Here is a 27,762-nt window from a genome sequence, read left to right as displayed (position 1 = left end):
ATTTACAATGCCTACAACTCTTCCTGGACAAGGGACAGCATGCATTCAGAACCTTTCATACCCATGGATGTGTGAAAGCAATGCCATAACTTTTTTTTTTTTAATCTGCACTCAGTTGTTACTGACTCTGCAGTGACTGCTTTGGATGAGTCCTTGCAGTTTTCAAGGCAAGGTGTTTTTTTTTCAGAAGTGGTTTGCCAGTGCGTTCTTCCTAGAGCAGAGCCCAGCTGGCGAACGCAGAAGGCGGGGTTTCCATTGCTTCGTGCCCTTTTCGGGCGAGCGTGGCTTCCACGCTACCGGCAACTGCTCCCGACTCCTTTTTGCAAGGCGCCGCCAGCATTTTTCCTCCCACCGGAGTGAGAGTCCCCATTTATCTACTCATGTGAGTTTTCAAACTGTTGGGTTGACAGGAACTGGGGAGGAAACAGGAGCTCACCCTGTTTAGCGCGAAGGCTGGACTTGAACCGCTGAAGCGTCGACCATTTCTGGCCGGCAACTTTCAGTGTCATTAAGCCGCTGCGCCACTGCGTCCCCAATGCCATAACTACCTTCCTCTAAAACAGATACAATGCAGCGCACCACAAATTGGATCCTTTTAGAGCTTCAAGCATGGGGTCATATGTGTGCATGAAAGGTTAAAAAAGAGCATTTCTCTGCACATTTGGATGAACAGGAAAATACATATGTGATTATTTTCCTTCAAGGTATTTGGTTCCTAAACTATATACTGCGTATTGTGATTTAATATGTAATCTGTTATTAAAGTAGTTTATTACATTAGAGTTCTGTGGCAAGCATTCACCAATCATCCTTGGAGACTAGCTTAACCTTTGAGTTATTGACCTATCCAATAGACTAATAAAGTTCAGCACATCTAAATATTAGATTATTTCAAAATATACTATACACATATTAAGGCTGTCCAGCACTTTGGATTTGAAGGCAAAAAGAAGCTTCAGAGTTCACCGGGTACTCATTTCGCATCTGTCTGTGTCTCCTTAAAACAGCTTTTCCCAGGCTCAAAAAATCTGCCCTTCACAGGTTCAGCACAACCCTGAAAAAAGATGCATCTGGTTTAAAAAGTTGCAGACAGGTGGTAAGTGTATGCTTTCCCTCATACTGAAAGGTATGTACCTTTGTGCCTTTGTACCTTTGTGCCTTTGAATCTGTAACATGCATACCTTCATTGCTTACCCCACTTCCAGCCAACAACTAATGGCCCCATCATTCATACAAATCCATCACACTATTCCCTTTCAGGTAAGCAGACTATGAAAAGTGCAGAAAAAAAAGTAAAAATTAGCAAGCAAAATAAATTAAAGGCATGAGAGGCACACAATCTATTTTGTAATTAAGTCAAGCATTTGCGAAGATTAAAAACTGCAACATAAAACATAAGCAAATTAACTGAAAAGTATTTCTAAAGTTTAACTTTAACCTATATACAGTGGAACCTCGGTTCATGAACTTACTTCGTTCTGCGACTCTGGTCGCGACCCGAATTGGTCGCGATCCGAAGCAAATTTTCCCATAAGGTTCAATGTAATTACCGTTAATCCATTCTGGCATGGAGGACAGGGAGGCGGCTATTGCTTGGAGGGAGAGTCCCCCTCCCTACGACCACGTGTCAGGGGCGGAAAATGGCCACGGACCACGTGTCAGGGGCGGAAAAATGGCCACGGACCACGTGTCAGGGGCGGAAAAATGGCCACGGACCACGTGTCAGGGGCGGAAAAATGGCCGCGGACCACGTGTCACGGGCAGGATAATGGCTGCAGACCGTGTCACGGGAGGGAAAATGGCCGTGGATCCTGTTCGTGACCTGATCTGGCATTCGCAAACGGAGGCAAAATTTTGCGACCGGAGCTGTTCGTGACCCGAATTGGTCGTGAACAGAAGCGTTTGTGACCCAAGACACCACTGTACTTTCAATTCATCCATTGTTGATTATTTTTACTTGTTGGCTTTTCTCTCTTAACCCTACTCTTTTTTGAATAATTAGTCTTAAATGTGAAAAAGAAGGGGAGAAAGAGGCAGTCTGAGACCATTGGCAATGATTTGTCTCCTATCTGGAAGCAAAACAGTAAGGGGACTTTTTTGGGCCATGATTTGCCCACTCATGATCTGTATATATCAATCTTTACAGAAGCTATGTCCCAGAGCCTTACAATATAGGAATCAGTGCAAAAAACATCACCAAGAAGGGGAAGAAAAGTTAAAGTAAATATACATTAATCAAATATTTTTCCATAGGGTTTTCATTAGTTTCAAAAGTGGGCTCTGCTTGCAAACTTTTGGGAATAAAATTAGGGAAGCCCCCTGCCCCCATGTAAACTCCTTTGTTCTAAAAAAAAAAAAAAAAAAGTAGGACATAAATGCGTTAAATAAAGACATCATAATATACTCCAGACTGGTTGGATAGCTCTGATAATCCCTGCTGGCTAGTGAGGATAGAAGCTGTACTGTAGTTCATTTTAATTTGTCTCATGTCTCTGAATTAAGTATTGCAGAGGACTGTAGGAAATCATAGTGGCAGATGGATGTGACTGAAGAGATTAGAGTACAAGATATTGGTAGACATGGGCAACCATCAAGAGTCAAGCCATACTTGATGGCATCTACCTAATTAATCATGGCAATTCCAAGCCCACCTAGTAATGCTGCTACAGCCACTCCTGCCAAATAATCTTGGGCAGATCCACCAATTTAATTGTGACATACGGCAAGCAAACAGCTTGAAATCAAACTATTTTGTGATAATAACAATGCAGACCTTCACAGCTCCTCCCATCCAAAAGCATGACACTCAACCTGTTATGCCATCTTGGTCAGAAAGAGAGACACAAAAATTGAACTTTGCTTCTGCTAAATAGGGCTTATCTCTTACGCATGGTAGTTGCTGGATTTCTTCTTTAATGGCTTTTCTAGTTCTTGCAACAAACATACATTAAAGAGTTGTGTCCCTGAATTATTGCCAGGGAGGCTTCTAGTTCTAGTATCAGCTGGACACAAATGGTGGGTGGGGGGCAGAGTCCCTTTGTTCATGTCTCCCTCCAACCCTGTTTTTAAGTTCATATTGACTGGCTCAGGTAATTCTGGCAACCTGGCTCCATGATTCCACTTGTTTACCACAACTGGAATTTATCTGACTTCTCCTTAGGCCAAGATACAGGGTCACAGGGCTTCAGAGATCTGGCCTTAAGTCCTGATCATGCTTCATAATAGAACTTGTATAATTACAGGTCTTAGCTGTGGCAGAATTCTACAAAATGTGTAGCTTCTCAATCCTTTCTTCTGATTCTTGTTTTTATACAATGCCAAAGAACATTAATTTATGTTTTCATTTGCAGGCACTGAAGCAGCTTAGGGGAAGGGAGACTTGTCAACAGAAAAGCAACATTATGTTCCATTCCTTTCACATGCTGGGCTTCTGCTCAAGCCACAGACTCAGCAATCTGATATTTTATGGTCTGTAATATTTGAAAACACTCTGCTAGTATCAAGCTATAAAAAGTGTTGCCTATTTCAAATGCAGTAGTGAAGTTATCATCACTTGCATTACTATATTTGAATCCAACAGTCTAGCAGGAAATAATATGAACTGGATAAAAACAATATTTATTTATTTTATTTATTTATATATCAAATTTGTCACTGCCCATCTCATTAAAAAGCGACTCTGGGCGGTTTACAGAGGAGATAAAATCAATTAAAATACAATATAAAAACAGTCTTAAATAAATAATAAATAAATTCTAAGAAACAATGGAATTGGTGAATAACTCAAGGAGTGTCATCAGGGTGTCAGCCACCCCCAGGATTGATTACAATTCCTATCACCCCATGCAAGCTGGCAGAGCCAGGTCTTAAGTCCTTTCTGGAAAACCCAGAGGGTAGGGGCAATGGCAGACAAGTTTCTCTAGCACATTTATGTAGCAGCATTTTCTATAACAAATTCTGTATATAATTATGTGCTACTTAAAACAACCCCCTTGCTTAAAATATTGCTACAAAGCCAGATGAGGCACTGTGAGATTATACTTTGATATCTCAAAATCATCCAGTTGATTTTGTTAATCAGCTACTGATTTATTCATAGAGAAAGCCATACATCCATTAATCATTAGGATGAAGCAAAGCCTGCAGATAATTTTGGATGCAATACAATCAGAGATTTCACCATTTTTGTTCCAGGTAAGAGGGCTGTACGAGATATGTTCTCAATAAGTTGTTTACCATTTCAGGAAGAGGAAGAGAACTGACCCTCCTATTTAGTAATGTTTTAGGCTCTTTTGTTTTAAGAGAGGGAAACTCTCACACAGGAAGTGTTGGTAGAGCTAGAATAGAAATTTGAAGCAAAAACATTTGTTTAATTTAGAGGATTTTTTAAACTATTTCTCTTGTTAAAAATGTGAAATACAAAAGAAAAATGTACATTGAACAGTGATAATTTAAAAAAGAAAAAAAACTAAATATATTGTAATGTTAAATAAACTAAACATAACAAAAACAGAGTAAAAATCCATAGAATAAGTATAAATATTTATATAAAATTAATTCAATTGTTAAACTTATTAAATGTGGACCATATAAAAATCTAATATGTCATCTTCTCATTTTTAGAGCACAGAGACTTTTCAAAAATAGATAATGAATTCATATCCTGGATCCATTCCTAAAAATCAGGAGAATGACTCTTTCCAGTTATATAAAATTATCTTCTTTGCTATACCTCAAGCTCAATAAAGTCAACGCTCCTTATTCTTTATTTTAGGAATAGAATTCAACATCACATTTAGATCTTTAAATAATGTATTTCTTTGATTTATATCTTGCCTTTATATTGTACAACTCTAGATGGTGTACATAATCTTTCTTCTACTATTTGCATAGCAATAACCATGCAAGGTGGATTGGGCTGACAGACAGACTGATTCCAAGTCACTCAGCCAGTTTCCTTGCCTAAGGAAGAACTAGAACTTCTGGTCTCCTGGTTTCCAGTCCAGCACCGTAATTACTACACCAGACTGGCTCTTCTATTTCTTCCCTAAATTATATTAACATACATATAAATTTGAAGCCAACACAAAGCTGTGACAAAAAAAGACTAAATTTGCTCATGATTTGTTAAATTGAAATAATGCAGCTAAATATAATCAGCAACAATATTTAGGGTGTGGCATCTATGCAGATCTAATTATTTAGATAGGAAGGATAGAATTTCATTAGGAGAACAAAAGAGCTTTACTGTGACAAACCAAAGGCCTTTTTAGGATTTGTTCCAACTATTTGATCTTTTGACTTTTCCTTCCAGCATTATTTCCAGCTGTATAGCATTATTTCTTGAGGTGCGGCAATCAGAAGCCTTCCAAATATGGTTGCATCATGGATTTGTACAAAGTGATTACAACAGTTTTATGGGGGTGGGGTTCTATTTTTTTTTCCAGAAGTTTTGATCTAATTATAATGAATTATTTTCTTACATGTATTATTCTATCTTTTTGTTGACTACAGAATATAACTTTGAAAGATACCATCTGCACTAGTGTTGCCATAGAACTTAATAATAGTAATTATACAAACATGATCGTTTTATTGCTTACTGGTGCTTGTTTTTTATTGTTATTGCAAATGTGAAATCACTGTCCTGCATCTTGCAAACTTCTGTTAATTATGTGCAATCTCAGAAGCTTGATTTTACCAACCCTGGCAATTAATGAAATACAAAGTAGCTAGCTGTTTGAACTTTGTAACAACCATGTTACCAAAAAAAAAAAAAAGTTATACTATTGGAAACTGTGGGCAGAATCTGGAATACATACTTTAAATCAATTATTTTGTAATTATTATTTTAAAGATTTTTTTCTTGACTTCAAATAGAATGTTGTCTCCATAATAGACAACTGTGGCAATATAATCAAGCAGATTTTAACAGCTCGGTAGGAACTGGATAATTTGGCTATATCTGAGAAACCTAAACATGTGATGGAGTCAGCCTCTGAAACTAAACCCACATTATTTTTGTATCAAAAATTAAAGAATAATTTTAAAGTTGGCATTAAGGACATTTATGATTCATGGAGTAAAGAATTGGAACACCTGATAAGAGAACATTACTGGACATAGGTCTTTAAAAAATGTTATATTTGCTTTAAAAATAAAACTGATTCATCCAAACATCTTATATTGAGTCTACTAGACACCCCAAAGAATGTATTTCAAAGGATGTTGATGAGGACAATGTAAGAAATTTGAAGGCTCCTTGACTCATATGATTTGGTCTTGTGAATCACTGACACCTTTTTGAAATAATATTTCAATGTAAATAAGCAGGTTTATGGAGAATTTTTTTAATGTTGAAGATGTTAATGTTATGTAAAAATGTGTCCCAAAATTTTAGAATCTGACTGGTTTTTAGGAGTTATGGTTATATTGGGCCTGGGGTGTTACCAAGAGAATTATTTTGAGAAATTGGAAAAGTAGTAGTATTCCCGACATTAAGGATTAAATTCAAGAGATGTATAACTTATCTGTTTTCAAAAAGGCAACTTTATCCACAAATAAAAAAATGACTCAGTATGTTCTTTGGTACAGATTTTGTGACATTTTGCGTTGTTGGAAAGCCATCTTTTAAAAAAATATAGATTTAGAAGCTGGCTTAATATTTGATGAATATGTGATATTTATTTGGATAGTTCTCTCCTTTTTTGTTGTTTTTGTTAAACTGGTTGTTTTTTGGTTCTTTTCCATATAGTTCATTTTTTGGTTTTTCTTTTCTTTTTGTATCTGTTTCTATAAACTTTGTTTCTATAAACTTTGTTAAAGCAAGTAAATAAACCCAAAATAAAATCTATTTCGCATCTGTGCCCTTGAAGGAACAAATTTCAATGCTGCATTCCAGCAGCTACTGTTACTAAATCCCACTGACAGCAATATCTGATGATCAGGAACGAGTGTAAACTCCCTTCTGTACAAATACTGGTTGAAATGTTTGGCTCCCTAAACCAAACTCAATGTTCCCCTATCCATTTGTGCATGATTCTTTTATGCTACTGTGAGACTGTGATGCAAAAGCTATAGTGAGTTCACGGCTGTCTTTCATCTTTGACATAACCCTGCTGATACTCTACTGTGAAGCATCACGTGCCAATTTCAATGGAAAGTACCGGTTATGATGGGTGAATGCTATGCTGGATGTCACCATTCTGTTTCTGTGACTGCTACACTCTCTTCACTTATAATAAAGTGCTCAAGGAGTACAGCACAGAGGCTAAATTTGGCAGGAGTCTTGTATAGTTATTAACAAATCCAAAAAACGGTATTTAATTGTGACATGTCTTTTGATCTTGAGACATCTACAATTGCTTGAATATTCTGCACACTTATGTACAGTGGGGCAAAAAAGTATTTAGTCACCCACCAATTGTGCAAGTTCTCCCACTTAAAAAGATGAGAGAGGCCTGTAATTTTCATCATAGGTATACCTCAACTATGAGAGACAAAATGAGAAAAAAAATCCAGAAAATCACATTGTCTGATTTTTAAAGAATTTATTTGCAAATCATGGTGGAAAATAAGTATTTGGTCACCTACAAACAAGCAAGATGTCTGGCTCTCACAGACCTGTAACTACCTCTTTAAGAGGCTCCTCTGTCCTCCACTCATTACCTGTAGTAATGGCACCTGTTTGACCTTGTTATCAGTATAAAAGACACCTGTCCACAACCTCAAACAGTCACACTCCAAACTCCACTATGGCCAAGACCAAAGAGCTGTTGAAGGACACCAGAAACAAAATTGTAGACCTGCACCAGGCTGGGAAGACTGAATCTGCAATAGGCAAGCAGCTTGGTGTGAAGAAATCAACTGTGGGAGCAAGAATTAGAAAATGGAAGACATACAAGACCACTGATAATCTCCCTCAATCTGGGGCTCCATGCAAGATCTCACCCCGTGGGGTCAAAATGATCACAAGAACGGTGAGCAAAAATCCCAGAACCACATGGGGGGACTTAGTGAATGACCTGCAGAGAGCTGGGACCAAAGTAACAAAGGCTACCATCAGTAACACACTATGCTGCCAGGGACTCAAATCCTGCAGTGCCAGATGTGTCCCTCTGCTTAAGCCAGTACATGCCCGGGCCTGTCTGAAGTTTGCTAGAGAGCATTTGGATGATCCAGAAGAGGATTGGGAGAATGTCATATGGTCAGATGAAACCAAAGTAGAACGTTTTGGTCTAAATTCAACTCGTGGTGTTTGGAGGAGAGAGAATGCTGAGTTGTATCCAAAGAACACCATACCTACTGTGAAGCATGGGGGTGGAAACATCATGCTTTGGGGCTGTTTTTCTGCAAAGGGACCAGGACGACTGATCCGTGTAAAGGAAAGAATGAATGGGGCCATGTATCGTGAGATTTTGAGTGAACACTTCCTTCCATCAGCAAGGGCATTGAAGATGAAACGTGGCTGGGTCTTTCAGCATGACAATGATCCCAAACACACCGCCCGGGCAACGAGGGAGTGGCTTCGTAAGAAGCATTTCAAGGTCCTGGAGTGGCCTAGCCAGTCTCCAGATCTCAACCCCATGGAAAACCTTTGGAGGGAGTTGAAAGTCCGTGTTGCCCAGCGACAGCCCCAAAACATCACTGCTCTAGAGGAGATCTGCATGGAGGAATGGGCCAAAATACCAGCAACAGTGTGTGAAAACCTTGTGAAGACTTACAGAACACGTTTGACCTCTGTCATTGCCAACAAAGGATATATAACAAAGTATTGAGATGAACTTTTGATATTGACCAAATACTTATTTTCCACCATGATTTGCAAATAAATTCTTTAAAAATCAGACAATGTGATTTTCTGGATTTTTTTTCTCATTTTGTCTCTCATAGTTGAGGTATACCTATGATGAAAATTACAGGCCTCTCTCATCTTTTTAAGTGGGAGAACTTGCACAATTGGTGGCTGACTAAATACTTTTTTGCCCCACTGTAGGCACTGTTACTACAATATGTAATCCAGCAATCTCTGCCACACTTTCTTGAGGTTTTGTAGATGCACCTCATTTTCTTCACTGCCAAGGATGTTATCCAAACAGTACTGGGTGCTTAGACAACTTTACAGCACTTGGTCCATAGCTCTCTGCCAAGCACTGGTGCAGAAACTACTCCAGAAACAAGTTATAAAGATATAACCCTTTTAATGAATTTTGGTATGGAACATTTTGGAATTTCCACCCATAAGCAAGCCTCTGCCTAGGAGAGGATACAAAAATATCCTTGAATCTAGGCAAAAGGTATTGCTCAGCCTGTAATACTGGATTAAGGATAATGTTAAAATCACCACACAACCCTGATAGCTCATTCTTTTTAGCAAAAGGTACCACAGGTTTAGCCTATGGGGTCCAATATACTTTTGGAAAAAAAAAATTCAGCATTCATCACATCTAGTTCAGCTTCTGCTGATGTTGATGGAATTGCAATCTAATGGCAACTTCTTCAGTCAATCATGAATCCAAAGTGCAGACACGCCTGTGTTTACTACATGTAAGTCCAACATATCTCGCTAGTTATTGTAGTTTTACAGTTAAAGATATCACTCCAATAGGAATGCTTTTTCCTATGTTAGTTTTTAACTGTATTTCTGATGGCTTTAGATTAGTATTAATCTTTCCAATAAAAGCAGCTACCCTGTTGTGCTCTTTCTCACATTGCCCTTACTCACCATGACCAATTATTTATTCTTCTTCTTTTGATTTGCTTTATTGCCTTTCCTTCCCATTGAGAGATAAGGCAAGGCCCTCTTTTTTTTTTTTTTAACACAATCCTGCCTTTGTCACCATTGTTGTGTCTTCTCTACTCATCCAGCAGGTAAACCTGGAGTCAGGAGTAGATTTTTCTGCTACTTGCTTTACTGAAATTTCCAGAAGAACTAACTCCATTGACTCTGCAAGAATTACAGTGTATATTGGCCTGCCAAGCTGAGTAACAATACAAGATCACAGGCATGATTAATCAATCAGTAACAACAATATCGATAATGAATAAATAAAATAATAAAATAATAAATAATAAATATATTATTTATAATATATAAATCGATAATGAAGCTCAAGCTCAGATACTTTGGTCACCTAATGCGAAGAGAGATCTCTTTGGAGAAGACCCTGATGCTGGGAAAGATTGAAGGCAAAAGGAGAAGAGGACGGCAGAGGATGAGATGGTTAGATAGCATCACTGAAGCAATGAGCATGAAACTGAGCAAACTCAGGGAGGCAGTGAAGGACAGGAAGGCCTGGCGCAATATGGTTCATGGGGTCACGAAGAGTCGGACACGACTTAACGACTGAACAACAACAACAACAACAACAATAACCTAATACACTACAGCTTGAAGATAACATTTCAAGGGGGCTGAAGATATGAATTAGACATTGTAATATATGTAAAGGATGCTACAATTTTAATGTTTTATCTTTCTCTCCCTTGACATAAATGAATGCCACTCCAATCCACACATACTGTACATAATGAATGGCCCTCATAAGCCCACTGAAAGGAGGTAACAAAACTAAAAATTGTTCAGGGCAGAACCACCTAATGTTATTTGCTTAGATATGAATGCAAGGGGCATTTGTAGGGAGTGTAAAATATTATATCCTGCATTTCTAAGAAGTCTAAGGACAGCTAAATAAATACACTGCAACAACTGCTTTAATTGTCTAATTCATGAACAGCTACAGTTTAACTACAGCTAGTCCTTGAGTTACAATGACAACTGGGACTGGAGTTACCATCGCTAAGTGATGTGGTCGTAAAGCATGATGTCATGAGACTGCATTACTTAGCAATGGCAATCCCTGCAGTCCCTGTTGCCATCATTAAGTGACGATCATGGGTCATTAAGCAAGCACCTCCTCACAACTTCCTGCCAGCTTCCCACAACCAAAGTCAGTGGGGAAGCTGACAGGAAGTTGCAAATCCCAGGCAGCTTGCAAGCAGGCTGACAGGCAGGTAAGTGGCTGCTGCCAGGTGGGAGAGGGAGCAAGGGGGTGTGCGGGTGGCCGGAGAAGGTACGCAAGGGTCTGGAGGTGGTCAGCGAGATGCAAGCACAGAGGGCCTGGGGGAGGGTGCACAGGTGGGGGGGACTTACCCAAGCAATTTGCAACCTTCCCTGGCAGCTTCCCCCTTGACTTTGCTTGTGGGAAGCCAGCAGGGAAGGTTGCAAATGATGATCATGTGACAGTGGGATGCTGCAACCATCGTAAATGTGAGCCAGTTGCCAAGCACCCAGAACATGATCACGTGATTGCAGGGGAGCTGGGACAGCCAGAATTTCAAGGATCAGTCATAACCACCACTCGTTCAGCACCACTGTAACTTCAGTCACTGAATAAGTGGTTCTTAACCGAGGACTACCTGTACATAACTCTGAAAATAAATCTCGGGGCTGATTTACTCTAACTCAATAATTTTTCAGTTTCAAAGTTGAGTTTCAATTTCAGAATTATTTGGAAAAGTCATTTCCAAGGTGACTCTGTTAAGAAGAAAAATCTGAACACCCACTTCTTGCCTCCCCATTCTCACCCACCCCAAGTGTTTCCGAAAATCAAAAAATGGATACATGCTACATTTTCTCCATTCTGCTGCTACTAAACCAGAAAGCAAGATAGAAGTGGGTGATGGGGGGCGTTGAATATGGAGTTCAATGGAGAGAGGAGGAGACAACTTCTGAGTAGGTGCTATCCAAATCTGCATTTTATGTAAATAATGTGGTGAATTAGATGTAAAAAAAAAAAAAGAACCACTGCAGTCTGATGATATTAGTAAAAGTTCAACAAGATTCATATTAGACTTGGAACTGAGTTGTTTTCCTTTTTTTTCTTGTTTTTCTTTTCACAGAAAATGTGAATGTGAAAATGTACTAGTAACTATTTTTAAAATTAACTTCTGAGAATGGAAAAACATTGTTTATAGCTTCATTCTGAAGATGAATTTAGTACTGATAGTACTATAGGTAGTCCTCATTTTGCAACTGCTTCAGATTGTAACTGTTCGCAGTTATGATGGTGATGAAAGGGTAACTTTGGAATCAGTCCTCACATTTACAACCTTCATATGTTGGCAAAGCAAAGGAAAGCTGAAGTAAGATCGTAAGCACAGTGGCAGTTTCACTTAGCAACTGGTTTGTTTAACAACCAAATTGCTGGCTCCAATTGTGATTGCTAAATGAGGACTACCTATATATAATAACAGTAAAACAATAATCTTCAACCTTATTTTGCATCTCTACTTTCCTAATCCAAGTTATAATTCTCCATTGAAATGCATAGTACACAGAAAGTCTATTTCAAATCATCAGCAAGTGTAATGAGAGACATAATGTAATACTTTAAAAGGCCATTATTTTCATTAATGACAGGGAAATAGCATATGGTCAACATTTTCATTAGTTTTTCTTATTAACTATATTATTAATCAGCTTTTAGCATGGAGCTTTTAGGGAATATAATGAACTCCTTCCTCTGGCATTTCAAATAACCCAGGCCATGATAACCCTGTTAAGTCTTTTGCAAGGCAATAAAGATCTGGCTGTTCCCCTAGGCATTTGGGCTGGGAGGTTAAGCAAGTTTTGCTGGTTCATTGGCTTTATTGTTGTTGTTTTTCTGTTGTAAGTTGGAGAGGGGGGGGGCTTGGATATATGTTATCTGGATCATTGGTTTAATTTTTATTGTTTAATTCTTGTACACTGTGCAGAATCTTTGCTTTGAGATGGGTGGACAAATAAAATTTTAAAATAAATAAGTAGAGGGGCAAAAAACTACATTTTTTAAGAAGTCTAGGACAGCTAAATAAATACACTTGCAACAAACAATATAGTAACTGCTTTAACTGTTTAACTCATGAACAGCTACAGTTTAACTACAGCTAGTCCTCAAGTTACAATGACAACTGGGACCAGAATTACCATCACTAAGCAATGTGGTCATAAAGCATGACATCACGAGACTGCATCACTTAGCATTTGGCAGGAGGCACCTTTAATGTTACAGAAAGGTTTAAATTAAAAGGCTAATCTTCAAATTTATCCATCGGTGATGACTACCCATTTCTATCATGTCTTCTATTTTTCTCGGGGAATGTAAGATGACTCCTCTTTTCTCCCAATTACAGGTAATTATGGAGGGGAAGAGAGATCTCTTTGGAGAAGACCCTGATGCTGGGAAAGATTGAAGGCAAAAGGAGAAGAGGACGGCAGAGGATGAGATGGTTAGATAGCATCACTGAAGCAATGAGCATGAAACTGAGCAAACTCAGGGAGGCAGTGAAGGACAGGAAGGCCTGGCGCAATATGGTTCATGGGGTCACGAAGAGTCGGACACGACTTAACGACTAAACAACAACAACAATGGAGGGGAATCTGATATTTTTTGTGGTATGTTGTAATGTTATGTGGGAATTACCTTGGGAGAGAGGGCACCAAGACACAGCCAAGAGAACAGTCAGATAAAAGGCAGTTTAGCCCTCAGCAGGAATGTGGGTGGGGCAAGAGGCTCAGAAGAGACCCTCCCTAGTTTCTTTGTCTATAAAGGAGAGGGGAGAGAGGGGAGAGAAGTACTTTCAGACTTGCAAGATTCTGTTAATGTAACCTTACAATAAAGTAGAATTAGCTCATCTGGTCATGTTTCCTGTCTGGTCTACCTCATAAGACTGACATACATGTGCATGATGTCAGTAATTTATCCTACATTTTACTGGACTTATGTGATATTGAACTGACAGCGCCTTATACATACCCTAAGACTGACAGAGACATAATTCATTAAGAGTTCACCAATTTCTTAAAAGATTGAAATGTATTTAAAATTAATTGATCACTTACTGAATCTACTGATATGATCATTAGAGCTACATAAAATTAATCTGAATTGGGGTTCATTGCTATTCAAATCTAATCAAACAATTATCTGATGTAACACAAGAATTATTCCTCATTACTTATTTATTTTAAATATCTACATCCTGCCTTTTGATCAACCAAGATGGCGACAAATGAAAAGAAATAAGTTTAATGGGAAACAGTATTTTAAATATATAATCCAACCATTTAATTTACATTGCCTAGGAGCCTAGGAGCAGATTATCATCATGTAAGGTCTAAATGGTGTACCTTTTGCTTCCATGACCTGATGTAACTATTTATTTTCCTTAAGGCTGCTTTAATTTTCTGTACATCCACTGCTCAAATGAATTACATCTCTAGATATGCATATAATAAGGGAACAGAAGTATAGCTGGATATTTATTTTTACAGCCGAGTGACCAATTACACTGTCATTGTTATGCCAGTACTAAATTGCAAAAAAAAAAAAAAAATCTGGTTTACTTCAGCCAGAGACAAATATTTCTCATACAATTTCATGCATGCTTACACATCCTTACATTCAATATGGCTTCATAAATAAATGGTCTGACTCATTCAGTATCTAGCTTTCCTAGAACTGCCACAGAGATTAACGTTTCTGAGTACTTCACTCCTGAATCCCTAAATATAATACACAACATTCAAGTATTTTACTGACAATGTTTATATTCCACTCTTCTTCTTAAAGGTAAGAGTGAATACCAAGGAATGCATTTTATCTTGTAACAATCCAGTGGAGCAACATCTCCATCCAACTGAATTACTGAGCTGAATGAGAAAAAGTCCTATTACCAACCCTGTATTCTCCACACATACTGTTCTAAACCTTTCCAAAGTAGGTTTCACCAGTCAACTGGATGTAATCTAGTTACATCTGAATCACTCTGCATAGTACCACATGATATAATAAATTGTTTAAGTAGCCTAAAGGAATAAAGTTGGGATCTTCCTTTTTCTTTGAATATATGACAAAGTTGTTATTATTGCACTACATGTATCTTGGCTGCTGGCTAAGCTCAATTGTAATACAAGCACAAATTGAAATTCAACAACTTCTTATACAGCAAATTGTTATTATGCATTTTACAGAAAAGAAAGCAAAAAGGAGATAATGATTTTGCCAAGTTTCCTTGTTTCAAAACAAATCTTAACAGGAATTGGAGCAAAGTCCTTCTAGGTCCATCTCTTTTTCCAATGAATACTTAGTCAGCAGTATTATTCCATTAATGCATTACCCAAAGTTAGTCTTTAAAAAAAAAACACTTTGAATAAGGCTGTACTGCACATTGTAACTATGTAATTTATGCTAATTCCTCACCATCTCTTTCTCCATCTCACCTCTGGCATCGAGAAGAGCAAATGGAAACATTCAAGTGGCATATGAAAGATCAGAGATAAGTTACTGCGCAGCACGTTTCGTGAAAGATCTTGCATTATTTAGAGTTTCAGCAAAACCCAGCACATTCTGAACATGTGGATTTCTAGAAATAAACTACTGTAGTCACTTATAACTATTTATTAACTACTGGTCTACATTCCTTAGGCATTTGAAAAAATCTTGGTAGGTTACATTGTGCAACAATTTGACATGTGCAAAAAGCATAGAATGTCAACTACAGATATTTAGGCTTATGCTTGGAGTTTATAAGATGATATTTGTATATGTTCTAATTAGTTCTGATGACTATAGGGGTATCTCACTGCTGTCCATTGCAGGCAAGATTTTTGCCCGCATTCTCCTGAACAGACTTGTCATTGTCTCAGAAAGAAACCTCCCAGAGGTACAATGTGGCTTTCAGCCAGAATGGAGTTCAGCAGACATGATATTTGCTGTGAGGCAAGTCCAGAAGAAGTGCATTGAGCAGTGCAAGTCTCTTTATAATGTCTTCATCGATCTGACAAAGGAATTTGACACTGTAAACAGGGAGGCTCTCTGGATCATTATGGATACCCAAGGAAATTTGTGAAGTTGATTCAGCTACTCCATGATGAAATAACAGGACAGGTTCTTTACAACGGTTATATATCAGTTGCATTTGCGATTTCCAAATGCAATTACCCCAAATGGGGTAAAGCAGGGTTATGCACTATCCCCAGTCCTGTTCAATCTATTCTTTGCTTGCATGTTGTCATATGCTACCCAGGGTCTGAAGGAGGGAGTGTACATTAGTACCGATTGGAAGACTGTCTCGTTGATCTTCACTGCTTGAATGCATGGACGAAATGCCTCCATACAGCCATCCAAGAAACCCTCTTTCCTGATGACTGTGTGCTCCTGGCACACAACGACAGTGATCTACAGTTGATGCTGAACAAATTCTCAGATACTACTATGCTCTTTGGCCTGATTATCAGCCTGAACAAGACTGAAGTACTTTACCAGCCCATGCCAAATACCAACCCTGTAGAACCAAATATCACTATCAATGCCCCTAGCTGACAAATGTAAACAGCTTCAAATACTTGGAAAGCATAATCTTGAGCAAAGGGTCTTTCGACAAAGAAACTGACTCCAGGATCAGCCAGGCCAGCCAGGCCAGCCAGGCACTGGGGTGGCTGCATACAGACTGCTCAATCAACACAGCATCCATATCTTCACAAAGCTGAAAGTCTACAGAGCTGTGGTTATCCCTTCTCTCCTATATGGATGTTAGTCCTGGATTCTGTACCAAAGGCACATCAATCAAAGGGAGAAATTTTATATACGTGCTCTCCACTCCGTCCTTGGCATGCATTGGCAAGACCATGTCTCCAACGTGGAAATCTTGGATTGCACAGAGCCCACTAGCATTAAGTCCCTGATTATCAGAGCCCAGATGCAGTGGGTGGGACACGTCATCAGACTGGATGGTCACCGTATGCCTCGCCAGTTGATTTGTAATGTAATGGAGTCCAGGAAGGACGAGGTCAACCACGCAAACGCTACAAAGATGCTGTGAAAGAAATGCTATGCCACTCTGATATCTAGCCAAGGGAACTAGTAGCTGAGGCTGCTGACAGAACCCACTGACAAGCTCTGTGCTATGAATCTCCACCAGCTTTGAAGACAGGCACTGCCAAAAACTGATAGAAAGTCACATCTGCTTTGAAATTAAATTATAACATTGTGCAGAGATCTAGGTTCAAAGGGCAAAATATGATTCAGAGTTTGTATAGGTACAAATGTAGCACTTGCTGGGAACACTTTAAATCAAATATATGTTTTTTTCAGGATTATACAGCAAACCCAAGAAAAGATACAGCTGCTTTAAGTGATCCCGACAGGTGCTTTATGTGCTACCTGGGAAGACTCTAAATCACAAAACTGGGTTGCTACTTAACTCTTTTTAAATACAAGTAATATGAAGAAAAAAAATATCAAGAACAATCTTCTCCCCTTTTTATTTCAATAAAAATGCAATTCGGTGGCCACTTCGGAAGATTTTGCCCATGATCTCAGGTTGGGCTTTTCCAGTTTTAGAAATTAGATCCGATCTAGAAGTATAACAGGTATTTACCCCAAGTTTTCTGTTTTTATAACTGAGACCAACATTCTGGCCTAAAATAGATGCATTTAATTCATTCTTGAAGCAGAAACTGTTTACTTTTAGCATCATTGTAAGTAAACATTTCCCATTCTGAGTACAGACACTGAAACATTGTTCTATGTATACCTGAGTGGAAGCCAAATCAGAACATTAGTTCTGTTCAAGATGCAGCCCCAACTCTGTATCTGAAGTGAATGAATGGATAAATTACAGCATTTGCTATAATTGCCAAAATTATGACCAAAAATTAACCCAATTTTTATTTTAAAAAATGACAAAATTCTCACCATGGATATTGATTAGAGATCTTGAAGCTAACTGAATTTACTATGCATGTGAAAATGAATAAGTTGAGTATGTATATATGTCTACACACAAGCACATTTCGGACTCAAGAGTCTTTAATACGTTTCTTTTAGCATCCAAGCCTCTTGTAACACACTATCACATTCAAAGCAACCAACAGAAGCAGCATACCATAAAGAATTCAAAGTCATTTCAACTAATATTTGAAATCATGACAATTCAGTGAGACTTAAGTCCATTTAACTTTTCTAAGTTGTATTTATAAGCTTGTTTTTCTTGTTCTGATGTCCAATTGTATTTCATTTATATTTGCTGTTGAATTATTAGGCAGCTTATTTTTACTTAACTATTAATTTGTTTTAGCTATGTCCAAAAATCAGACAGTGCTGACTGCTTTTATTTCATTTTCCAGCTCACTGAGCTTATCCTTGTATGTCTCAACCAATTATAGAGTGGGTTCTGACATGGCCATCTTTTGTCTTAAAAGCAGTTATAGCCCATTCAGTATATCAGCAAGCTGAAATAGGTGAAACAAAATGAAACTTGTATTTAGAAATAAAATATTAACAAAATACTATTGACTGCAAAAGTAAATTTTGAAACATGTATTACAACACACATGAAGATTGAAGTGCTCACGTTGTCGCCCATTTCAATGTATCACAAACAGCGATAAAGGAAAATATACATGATTTCTACAAAAATACTGAATGGGAAGGAGTGAATTCTCACCGTGTATCTTCCTGCTTACAAAAATAAATCAACAGAAGTCTCAATTTATGTAAGATAATCAATGGAATAAGAAATGAAAGAACCTCCTGTATACGCAGTAAAGCAAGGACATCAACTATGCACAGCTAATTATGATTCAATTAAGTAAATCAACCATTATTAATGTTTACATTTGGAATGCACAGTTGATCATGATGGGTAAAATCTACTTCTGTTGTAACAAAAAAGGTTTGCAAAAGCTTTTGAAATTGTGCAAGGCTTGACATGTTAGGTTTGCAATTCTACAAACACTTACCTGAGAATAACTCCCTTGAGCATAACGTCTGAGCATTCATACATTAATTTGACCTAAGTCTCTTTAATTGCAGTAATGTAAAAGCAGTTTAATATGCTACAAATTGTTTGACAAAATCCTAAAAGGAAATCTGTAAGTCTGAATATTGTTAGGCTAAGCACCATTAAAACTTATAACTTTTATATAATAAATATACATCCATGCCTCATAAGAATCATCTACCTGAATGCAGATACTTTTTTCAAAGGTATTTGGTCTACAATTTATTCCTTCATGAAGACCATGCCTGTGTAGTATCCACTATTCTTTCAAAGGCATATGCACGTGTATTTTAAAGGACATACTCAGAATTTGAAATATGATTTCAACAATATCCATGCCTAGTTTTCTCATTGTGTGCATTTAGTGTATTTGCTTACTATTCTTGTAAAGATTCCTAGAGTTTATAATGTCTGATCCCGCTTCATTAAAAAAAGAATTTACTGGACTTTAATTTGAATTAACTTCTTTCTAAACGCATAACTGAGCCTGCAAATTAATACGGATAATAGGATGTAAACAAGAGAGGAGTTAGACCGACTAGGCAGAAAATTTCTAAAACAGACTCAATTCATCTAGGCTCAGCATTCTCTCCACGGTTGAAATCTGGTTCAGGTAAAGAAAAGGCTAATGCAGACAGACTTTTTCTATTGATCCCAATTTGCCCAGAGTGTGCTAACTTGATGAAGGATGGGTAATGGGGGGCTGCTGCCGAGTTCAAGGCGGAGAGATTGCATTTTCTCTGAGCATCTTCGCTCCCCATCATCTTCTCCGTCTGCTCTCCTCTCGCGCCTCCTTCCACCGCCTTCTAGCACAGGCTGCCACGCCTTACAGTACCGCACTCCACACCCAGCGAAGTCGGCTTTCAAGAGACAGTGGCCTCAAGGCTACGCATCCCCACAATGTTGGGCGTGCCGTGCTTTCAATTCCTACCTTCGCGTGTTTTCGCAGTTCCAGCCTTCCATCCAAACCACCCGTCTCAGTGGAGGAAATAGAGCAGGCGGGCTTGTTCTGCCAGGTCACCGACCCGTCCCAAGATGCAGCAGGAGGTGCTGCTACCGCGGCGTTCCCCCATCCAACCTGCACCCGGCCCCCCCTTCGCCCCCCGCATACCCTTCTGCTACGGCGGGAAGTTGCTCAGTACACCTTCCCCAATTGCGTGAGGGAGGGCGGCAGGCAGGCAGAAGGGAGGACCCCTCCTCCCGTCAACCAACCTCCTCAGAGGCGCCCACCCGCTCCATACCACCGCCTGCCCGGCGCTACCTCTTTCCTCCTGCTGGGCGCCCCCGGGCGCGTGAGGAGAGCGGTCTCTTCGCACACGACGACCACATCTTCCACAAAGACAGAGTCGGGCAAGCTCTCGTCGCCGGGCAGCTCTAACACCTGCAGCCCCAGCTTGTTCTTTAGCACCCCCACGTAGAGCTGGTGCTCCCGTTCGGCGCGCGCGAAGTCCACCTCTTTCGCCTTCTCCCGTCTCAGCGCCTGCTGGCACAGCGACTCCGGTAGCGCCCGCACCACGGCGTGGCTGCACCGCCCGAAGCTGAAGGTGCCGCCGCTCAGCCCTGCCATGTTCACACAAGGGTAGCGAGGAACAGGAGCCGAAGAGGAGAAACCACAGCCCGCCTTCGTGTCTGGTTGCGCAGCTGCTGCCAAGCTTTCCCCCCTCCTCCCAGAGCCAGCTGAAATGGCCTCCTTCCCTCCCAATAGGAGGTGGACGCCAGCGCGCTAGAAGCCGGAGCAGCTGTGGATTGGCCACGCCTCGCTACACTATCTACATCATGCTCCCTATTCAAAGAAGTGCCCATTGGCCGGTTGTTTGGGTTAAGATACCGGGTTGGTTCAAACTGGCCGAAATTGCCTTGCACCGAGTTTTAGCCTTGGGAAACCTTTGGAAAACGCGCTAACTGCATCCCGTTCAGTAGTCCATCTGCACCTCAATGGCAGGTGCGATGGGGGCTGAACCTGATGGATATACACGAAGTATAGCTTTCAAATACATTTAAGTTCTTCATCAGAATAACATTTTAGGCTAAAAAGAGATTGCTTACTCTCCTTCCTCCCTAGCACTGAGGACAGTTTGAAGGAGAGCTGGTGTACAAATATCACACTTTTCCTTTTGGTAATCACACTTTACAGATTGTGGTTTGTGGATTTTTTTTTAACTGGAAAAAAAAACTTGCTAAAAGGTGCTAAAAGTGAACCTAAATTTGTACAGGTTGTCTTAAGAACTTGTGAAGAATAAAAATAATTTAACATCTGGTACATTTGGGTATAGAATGGGTGAAAGCAGCCTTTTAATCAACTTAACCAATGCTGCAGATATTTAAGCCTGGGGCACATGCTAGGTTTTCATTTTATTTTTTATTAATATATTGTTATACACTGTTCTGCACTGAAGTCACTTATAAGTCAATAGAATGTTGTTTAAAGATTTTCTTTCCTTTCCTAGCACTGTAACAATTCAGTCTTGTACATATATATATTCACACATAAGACCCATTAAATTCAATAGTTCAATTTCCAAATAATTAAGTGTAGAATTTTAGCTTTAATCTGGGTTTGGAAATTCTGGATTTTAGATTTAAATTTTGAAAGTTGAAAACTGCCATTCCAAACAGGTTTGTTATTCTATAGTTTTATGGAAATGAATATAGAACATGTTCACTTCTAGATCAGTATGTCCTAGAGAAAAATAGACCATAGAGTTTTGCCCTTCCCTGCTTCCATTTACTGGAAGGTGAAATGGTCAGGTTATTTCTTATTGCCAGAATACTCTCTACCTCTTCAAGTTAATTCTGTCTTTTCCGGGGACACTTGGACATACTTCAAAAGAAAACATGAGGTTAACTCCCCACCCACACCCCATAATTATTTGGATTTCTTGGAATGTCTCCACAGTAAAAGTGAAGCCCAGAATAATACATGGAAGTAAAACTGATGCTTAATGTTGGAAGAAATCTAAAAATGAATGAAATCAAGTAGTCAGTTAGCCTGCAGGGCACCAAGGGGTATATCTCTGGATGACATGTTGGGGATTAGGCCATTGTATTAGTGTGTTTCAACTAGTAATTGAATTGAGTTGCTTTTCTTGTATAATGCAAACCTAATTAACATAAAACCAAACTATTTTCAAAGGACAGATATTGAAAAATCTATCCTATCACAGCCTCCTATTACTTATCTGTAATTGCAGCAGTTGGAGAAGAATCACTTAGCTAGCAAATAAAGATGTCTCCATATGGCAGATTCCTTAACAATGTCAGGAAACACATAAAAAGTGGAGTGTAAACCCTAAAATAGATGTAACATGGTTTAAACATTCCTGTCACAAGAAAGAAGGAGAGAAAATATGGGTCTCACCCACAAGATGATGCAGCTCTACAGACTATGTTACCACTCAAACCATGTTCTTCAACACACACACACCCCACATTAATTGCCGTCCTCCCATCAAAAGATTGACCATTCCTTGTTTATAACAAATGTGATGCATGAAAGCCGCATGATTTTGATCTTCTCAAGAAAAGACTAAGGAGGAACATGCATTCTTTCATTGCAAGGTTAGATATAAAGGACTTAAGTTACAGAACTTAGATTGTCACCTGGCCTAAGACAAGGACAGAACTAAGAAGGAATTGTAATTTCTTTCTTTCTGGGTGAGTTCTGAGGTACAACAGCACAGTCAGCAATGTTGTTCAGCTTCATTGACTGCAAAGATACATAGCTGCTAAATTTATCTTGGCTCCACAAATAGAAATTGAGAAGGTTTTGTGTTGTGGTAAGAAATACAGAGGCAAGAGTCTATAAAGGAGCACATCACATCTATTTTAAGCAATACATATCCACCTCAAATGGTAGTAAAAACACTTATTGATGCATTCTTATTTCTAAAATATTTATTTATTTATTAATCCATCATATTTATATAGTTGCTGATCTCACAATCAAGTGACTCTGGGTGGCATACAACAAAGTTAAAAACAATACATATAAATTAATATTAATATTATTAATATTAAAAACTTTAAAATTATAAAAAGCACAAAACTAAAACAGAATACAAAAAGAGATTGGGTGAAGAGCAGATGTTAATTATACATGAGGCATCTCAATATTTGGCCAGTCCTCTGGGGACACAACCAGTCTTGAGGGACCTCCAGAAAGTTAAAAGGGGTCAGGCCAGCCTCACTTTCAGGGGAAGGATGTTCCATAAAGTGGGGGCCACAGCAGAAAAGGCCCACTGCCTAGGACCCACCAAATGAAGCTCCCTAGCTGATGGGACCCACAGCATGCCCTCTTTGCTGGATCTGGTGGGACCGGTAGATGTAATCAGGGAGAGGTGGTCCCTCAGTAACCTAATCCTGTGCCATATAGGGCTTTAAAGGTCAAAAACAGCACCTTGAATTGGACCCAGAAACAGACTGGTAACCAACACAACCCACGGAACAGGTGTCCCGTGTGTTCTGCTAGATATACAGTACACATAACTGCCTGGGCTGCTACATTAAGCACCAGCTGAAGCTTCCAGATACAGGACAGCCCCATGTAGAGGGCATTATAGTAGTCCAACCAGGAGGTGACTAAGACATGAGAAGCTATGATTAGAGCCTCCTGATCTAGGAATAGGCACAACTGAGGCATAATATGAAGTTGAGCAAAGGCCCTCCTAGCCATGACTGCCACCTGCTTGTTGAGCAGGAGTTGTGAGTCTAGGAGAACCCCCAGATTGTGCACGGGCTCTGTTTGGGGCAGTGCAACCCCATCCAGAACCAAAGATGGTATAGTCCTAGAACCAGCAGACCCCAAAACCCAAAGCCACTCAGTCTTGTCAGGGTTCAGTTGAAGCCTGTTGTTCTCCATCCAGACCCTCACAACCTCCAGGCACCAGGGTAAGATGCCCATAGCATCGCTTAGTTCACCAGGGGCAGAGATATAATTGCACTGATACCTCACCCCATGGCAACAGATGAGCTCACCCAGTGGCCTCATGTAGATGTTAAATAGGAGCGCAGACAGCACCGACCCCTGTAGCACCCCACACACTAGGGGCCGAGGGCAGGATCTCTCCTCCCCCAATCACTGCTGGCTGGAATGGACCCCTAAGAAAGGGGGCGAACCAGCACATCACCATGCTGCCCACTCCCAATCCTCTGAGTCAGTCCAGAAGGATACCATGGCTGATGATATTGAAAGCCACCAAGAGGTCAAGCAGGGTGAGGATGGATGCACAAACCCCATCCCGTCCACACCTGAGATCATCTGAAAGCATGACTGATACTGATTCTATCCCATATGTGGGTCTGAATCCCAACTGAAAAGGATTTAGATAATCCGCTTCATCTAGGGTCCTCTGAAGCTGTTGCACAACCACCTTCTCAAGTCACCTTCCCCATAAAGAGGAGGCTCAATACTGGATGAAAATTGTCCTGTATAGTGGGGTCCAGAGATGGCTTCTTGAGGAGGGGCCAAACCAAAACCTCCTTAAGAGGCAATGGAACAACCTCCTCACTCAAAGAAGAATTTACCACTGCTGGAACCTACTCACACAACACCTTAACCACCCAGGAGGGGCATGAGTCTAAAGAGCAGCAGCTGAGCTCACAGTCCTAAGGACCCTGTCCACTTCATCAGACCAACAGGTTCAAAATAGTGTCATTGTTGGCTTTCCTTTCAAACTTAGCAAATTTTAAAAGCAATCATTCTACCAAAAAATTGTATCTATTATACTTGAACAAGTATAATATAACATTGTTCCTATCCCCCCTCAAATTTATATGGGCCTGCTGGATGCTGCCTGGTCTTTCCTCCCCACTCCCCAGAACATGGATACTTGAGGGTAGAGGAGACAAGGCTTAGTTAAACCTTAAGACAGTGATCTTGTAAGATTAAGGCAATTAGCAGTACCTGGGCCCAGAAGAGATTTGCCCATTATAGTACTCAGCCTTGTACCTGGCAGTTTTTCAGTAAACACCGTTATTTTCCTCTTCCAGCTTTCCCAACCAATACTGAAATTACAACACAGATGATATTAGATCAGAAGTGATAGTAACATTCTAGGATAGAATAAAGCCTTGCATGGCATGGGCCCAGGATACCTGAGGAACCGTCTCATCCTGGTTAAATCCGCCTGTCCCACCCAATCTGGCAGGAAGGACATGTTGCAGACTCCATCAGCTAAAGAATTCTGACTGGCAGGGTCAATGAGGAGAGCCTTCTCTGCCGTTGCCCCCACCCCGTGGAACATCTTGCCCCTTGAGGTGAGGCTGGCCCCCACTCTCCTGGCTTTCCAGAAGAGCATGAAGACCTGGCTCTACTACCTAGCATGGGGATCTAATGGGGGCTCACAGCACTGGGGGTGGTTGGTGGTTTGATGTCGCTTCCCTTGTCTTTTAACCCCATATTTATATATTTTTGTAAAGATTTTTTATTGTTTTTATCATTTTTTATGTGTAAGCCACCTAGAGTCACTGGTGTAGTGAGATGGGCAGCGTATAAATTTGACAAATAAATAAATAGTAAATAAATAAATAAATAAATAAAATAGCACATAAAATAGCACAAATAAGATTCCTATTCAGGAACATGTTTAACTTATAAGAGAAAATATAATTTCTCTTTGAAATTATAATTATTTATAAATGTGAATCTAAACAAAAAAATAAGAATATGCACATTTTATGCAAATATGCATCTTTTATTTGGTGGTTGGGTTTGGTGATGTATTTCTTCTTCGATGCCGAAATACCATTCTACAACTAATGCTGGTCTTCTGAACAATGTATTACTGGCTGTCTAATCAAATTGGGTGGATTAGCAAACTTTTGAATTAGCATGGAGAAATATATAAATTACTAATTGTTATATTTTACAACTTGGTTCCAAGTTCAAAGAAATTTGATTAAGTAATTTTGATAAGGTTAGGTTGAACAAAAGTATTATTTCAACCTTTTTTGTAAGAAATCTTGCTTTAATGTGCTTTTTGCTAGAGTTATATCACTTTGCAATTTCATATTGTTACAAAACAATAAGTTTTTAAAATTAATATAGTACAATACAAAAAACAATAATACCAAAAAAGTATAGTATTTATGCAATGATGAAAGAAAACCTAAATACATTATAGTGATTAAGAGAAATTGAAGATGACAAAAAACCCTAATTAACAGAAATTATCTAGACCACATAGAAGCATATTATATTATCTTATTTTTAGAATACAAAAACTTTTCAAAAATAGATAACAAACCCAATTTCTGCATCCATTCCTTAAAATCAGGAGATTAAGTTTCTTTCCAATTACATAAAGTCATCATCTTTGCTGTGCTCCAGGCTCAATAGAACTAACGCTTTTCAAGTAATGACAAATTTCACGTTTTAGAAAAAGCTCAGTATTGCATTAGCTCAAAAGGATCAGTCTGTTCTACCTAAGAACATTTTTCTGAGCAGTCAAGCCCCCTTTACAAACTAGCAAGATACTTATGTCATATAACTGTTGCCAGATTCCAAAGAGCACTAACTTTAGCACACTTCAATGCTCTTCCCAGAGCAGTTTTGGACAGCTAATACAAAAAAGTCCCTTATCAACTAAGACCATGCCCCTGTGGACAAGGGGCTATTGCAACTACAGCTCATGTTCCGTTATGCTGTACCCTCTATAAGGATCGTAGGACCCTGTAACTCCTTACCTGGTAAAACACCTGGGAAATTCTGATCTGCTTTGTATATAGTTGTTATATATATTATTGTTATCAGATCAGTATGATTCAGTCTTCTTGAACACAGACAAATTTTGTTATACTGCTTGTAAAATCAGACAGACTTTGATTGCTCATTGATGAACCCACCACCAATTATAATATATATTTTTATCCTGTTTTTATTTATTTATTTTTAATGTGCTTTTATCTGTAATTCTGTGACCATAATAATAATCTTCTCCTTCTCCTTCTCCTTCTTCTTAACTATAATATTTCTTCAAAAGTTGTATTGATACTGTATGTAGTGATTTGAAACCAAAACAAGCTATAACTGGACAAGGCCAGATCATATGAGTTAAATAACCTACTTATTATGATGCCAACATTAAAAAAATATAATGTCCATCCTTTTTAAAACATTCCTTGAGGGGTCCAGTTAACAAGTGGTATTTTCTGATGGATGAATTTTATTTTCAAATTAGAAGGACCTATTGACTCCCCAAAACTGGATATTCTAATTCTTCATTCCAAAATTGAGATATATAACTAATACCAACTTTCCTTTTCCTTTTAATTCCTTGTAACATTTAATAGTTGGTGTCCAGTATATATAATTGTAGTTCCTTCCATTTTTTAGAAAAAGTAAAACAGTTTTTTGAAGCACTCCTATCTAATTGAAAATCTTGAATTAAGTTAAAATTTCTAGTACAGATTATGTGTTGATGGTCTGCAGAATATAGTTTAGGGAAACAGCTATGAAATATTTCAGGAATGTTCTTAATGAGGCCATAAAAGTTAATTAGCACTATAGTGACAGTAGCTATCTTTATTATCAAAAAAATAGTATGTCCTTCCTTGTTGCAGTATTCATATTCTTGTAATGGGCTGTAGGAATAACCTTGAGGAGCAGGAGAAAGAATCACAACCAAGACAACAGTCAGATAAAAAAAAAATTGAGTCTGAGGCAGAAATGTAATTTGAGAAAGCGCCTCAGGCTTCACCCTCCCTTGTTCTCTTGACAATAAAGGGGGGGGGAGCACTTTCAGACATGCAAGATTCTGTTTCTGTAATCTTATAATAAAAGTAGTATTAGTATTCATAAATTTCGTTTCCTAGTCTGGTCTACCTCAAAGGGTTGACAATTCCACATCAATTTTAAAATTGTTGATGCACATAATGGCTATTCCACATGCTGTATTTGAGAATTCACTAATATAGATTTCCTCTATTCTAGGCCTCAAA

At 39.0% G+C, this 27,762-nt stretch overlaps 1 protein-coding gene across 2 annotated transcripts in view; it reads right to left on the bottom strand.

The window, feature by feature from the left end:
• DDAH1 (dimethylarginine dimethylaminohydrolase 1) overlaps nucleotides 1-27,762 on the bottom strand; it is a 153,017-nt gene that overhangs the window by 49,762 nt on the left and 75,493 nt on the right. For both annotated transcript variants that reach the window (XM_088153284.1, XM_088153285.1), the window contains one exon: nucleotides 20,087-20,421. In XM_088153284.1, the coding sequence (XP_088009410.1) occupies nucleotides 20,087-20,421 (335 nt within the window). The remainder of the gene's footprint in view (nucleotides 1-20,086; nucleotides 20,422-27,762) is intronic.

This window comes from Python bivittatus, unplaced genomic scaffold, assembly GCF_059951505.1.
Source record: "Python bivittatus isolate LINGU-HERP-01145 unplaced genomic scaffold, Pbiv_v1 ctg000700_np1212, whole genome shotgun sequence".
In the NCBI taxonomy this organism is placed as follows: Eukaryota; Metazoa; Chordata; class Lepidosauria; order Squamata; family Pythonidae; genus Python; species Python bivittatus.
This window is presented reverse-complemented; position numbering and strand designations above follow the sequence as displayed.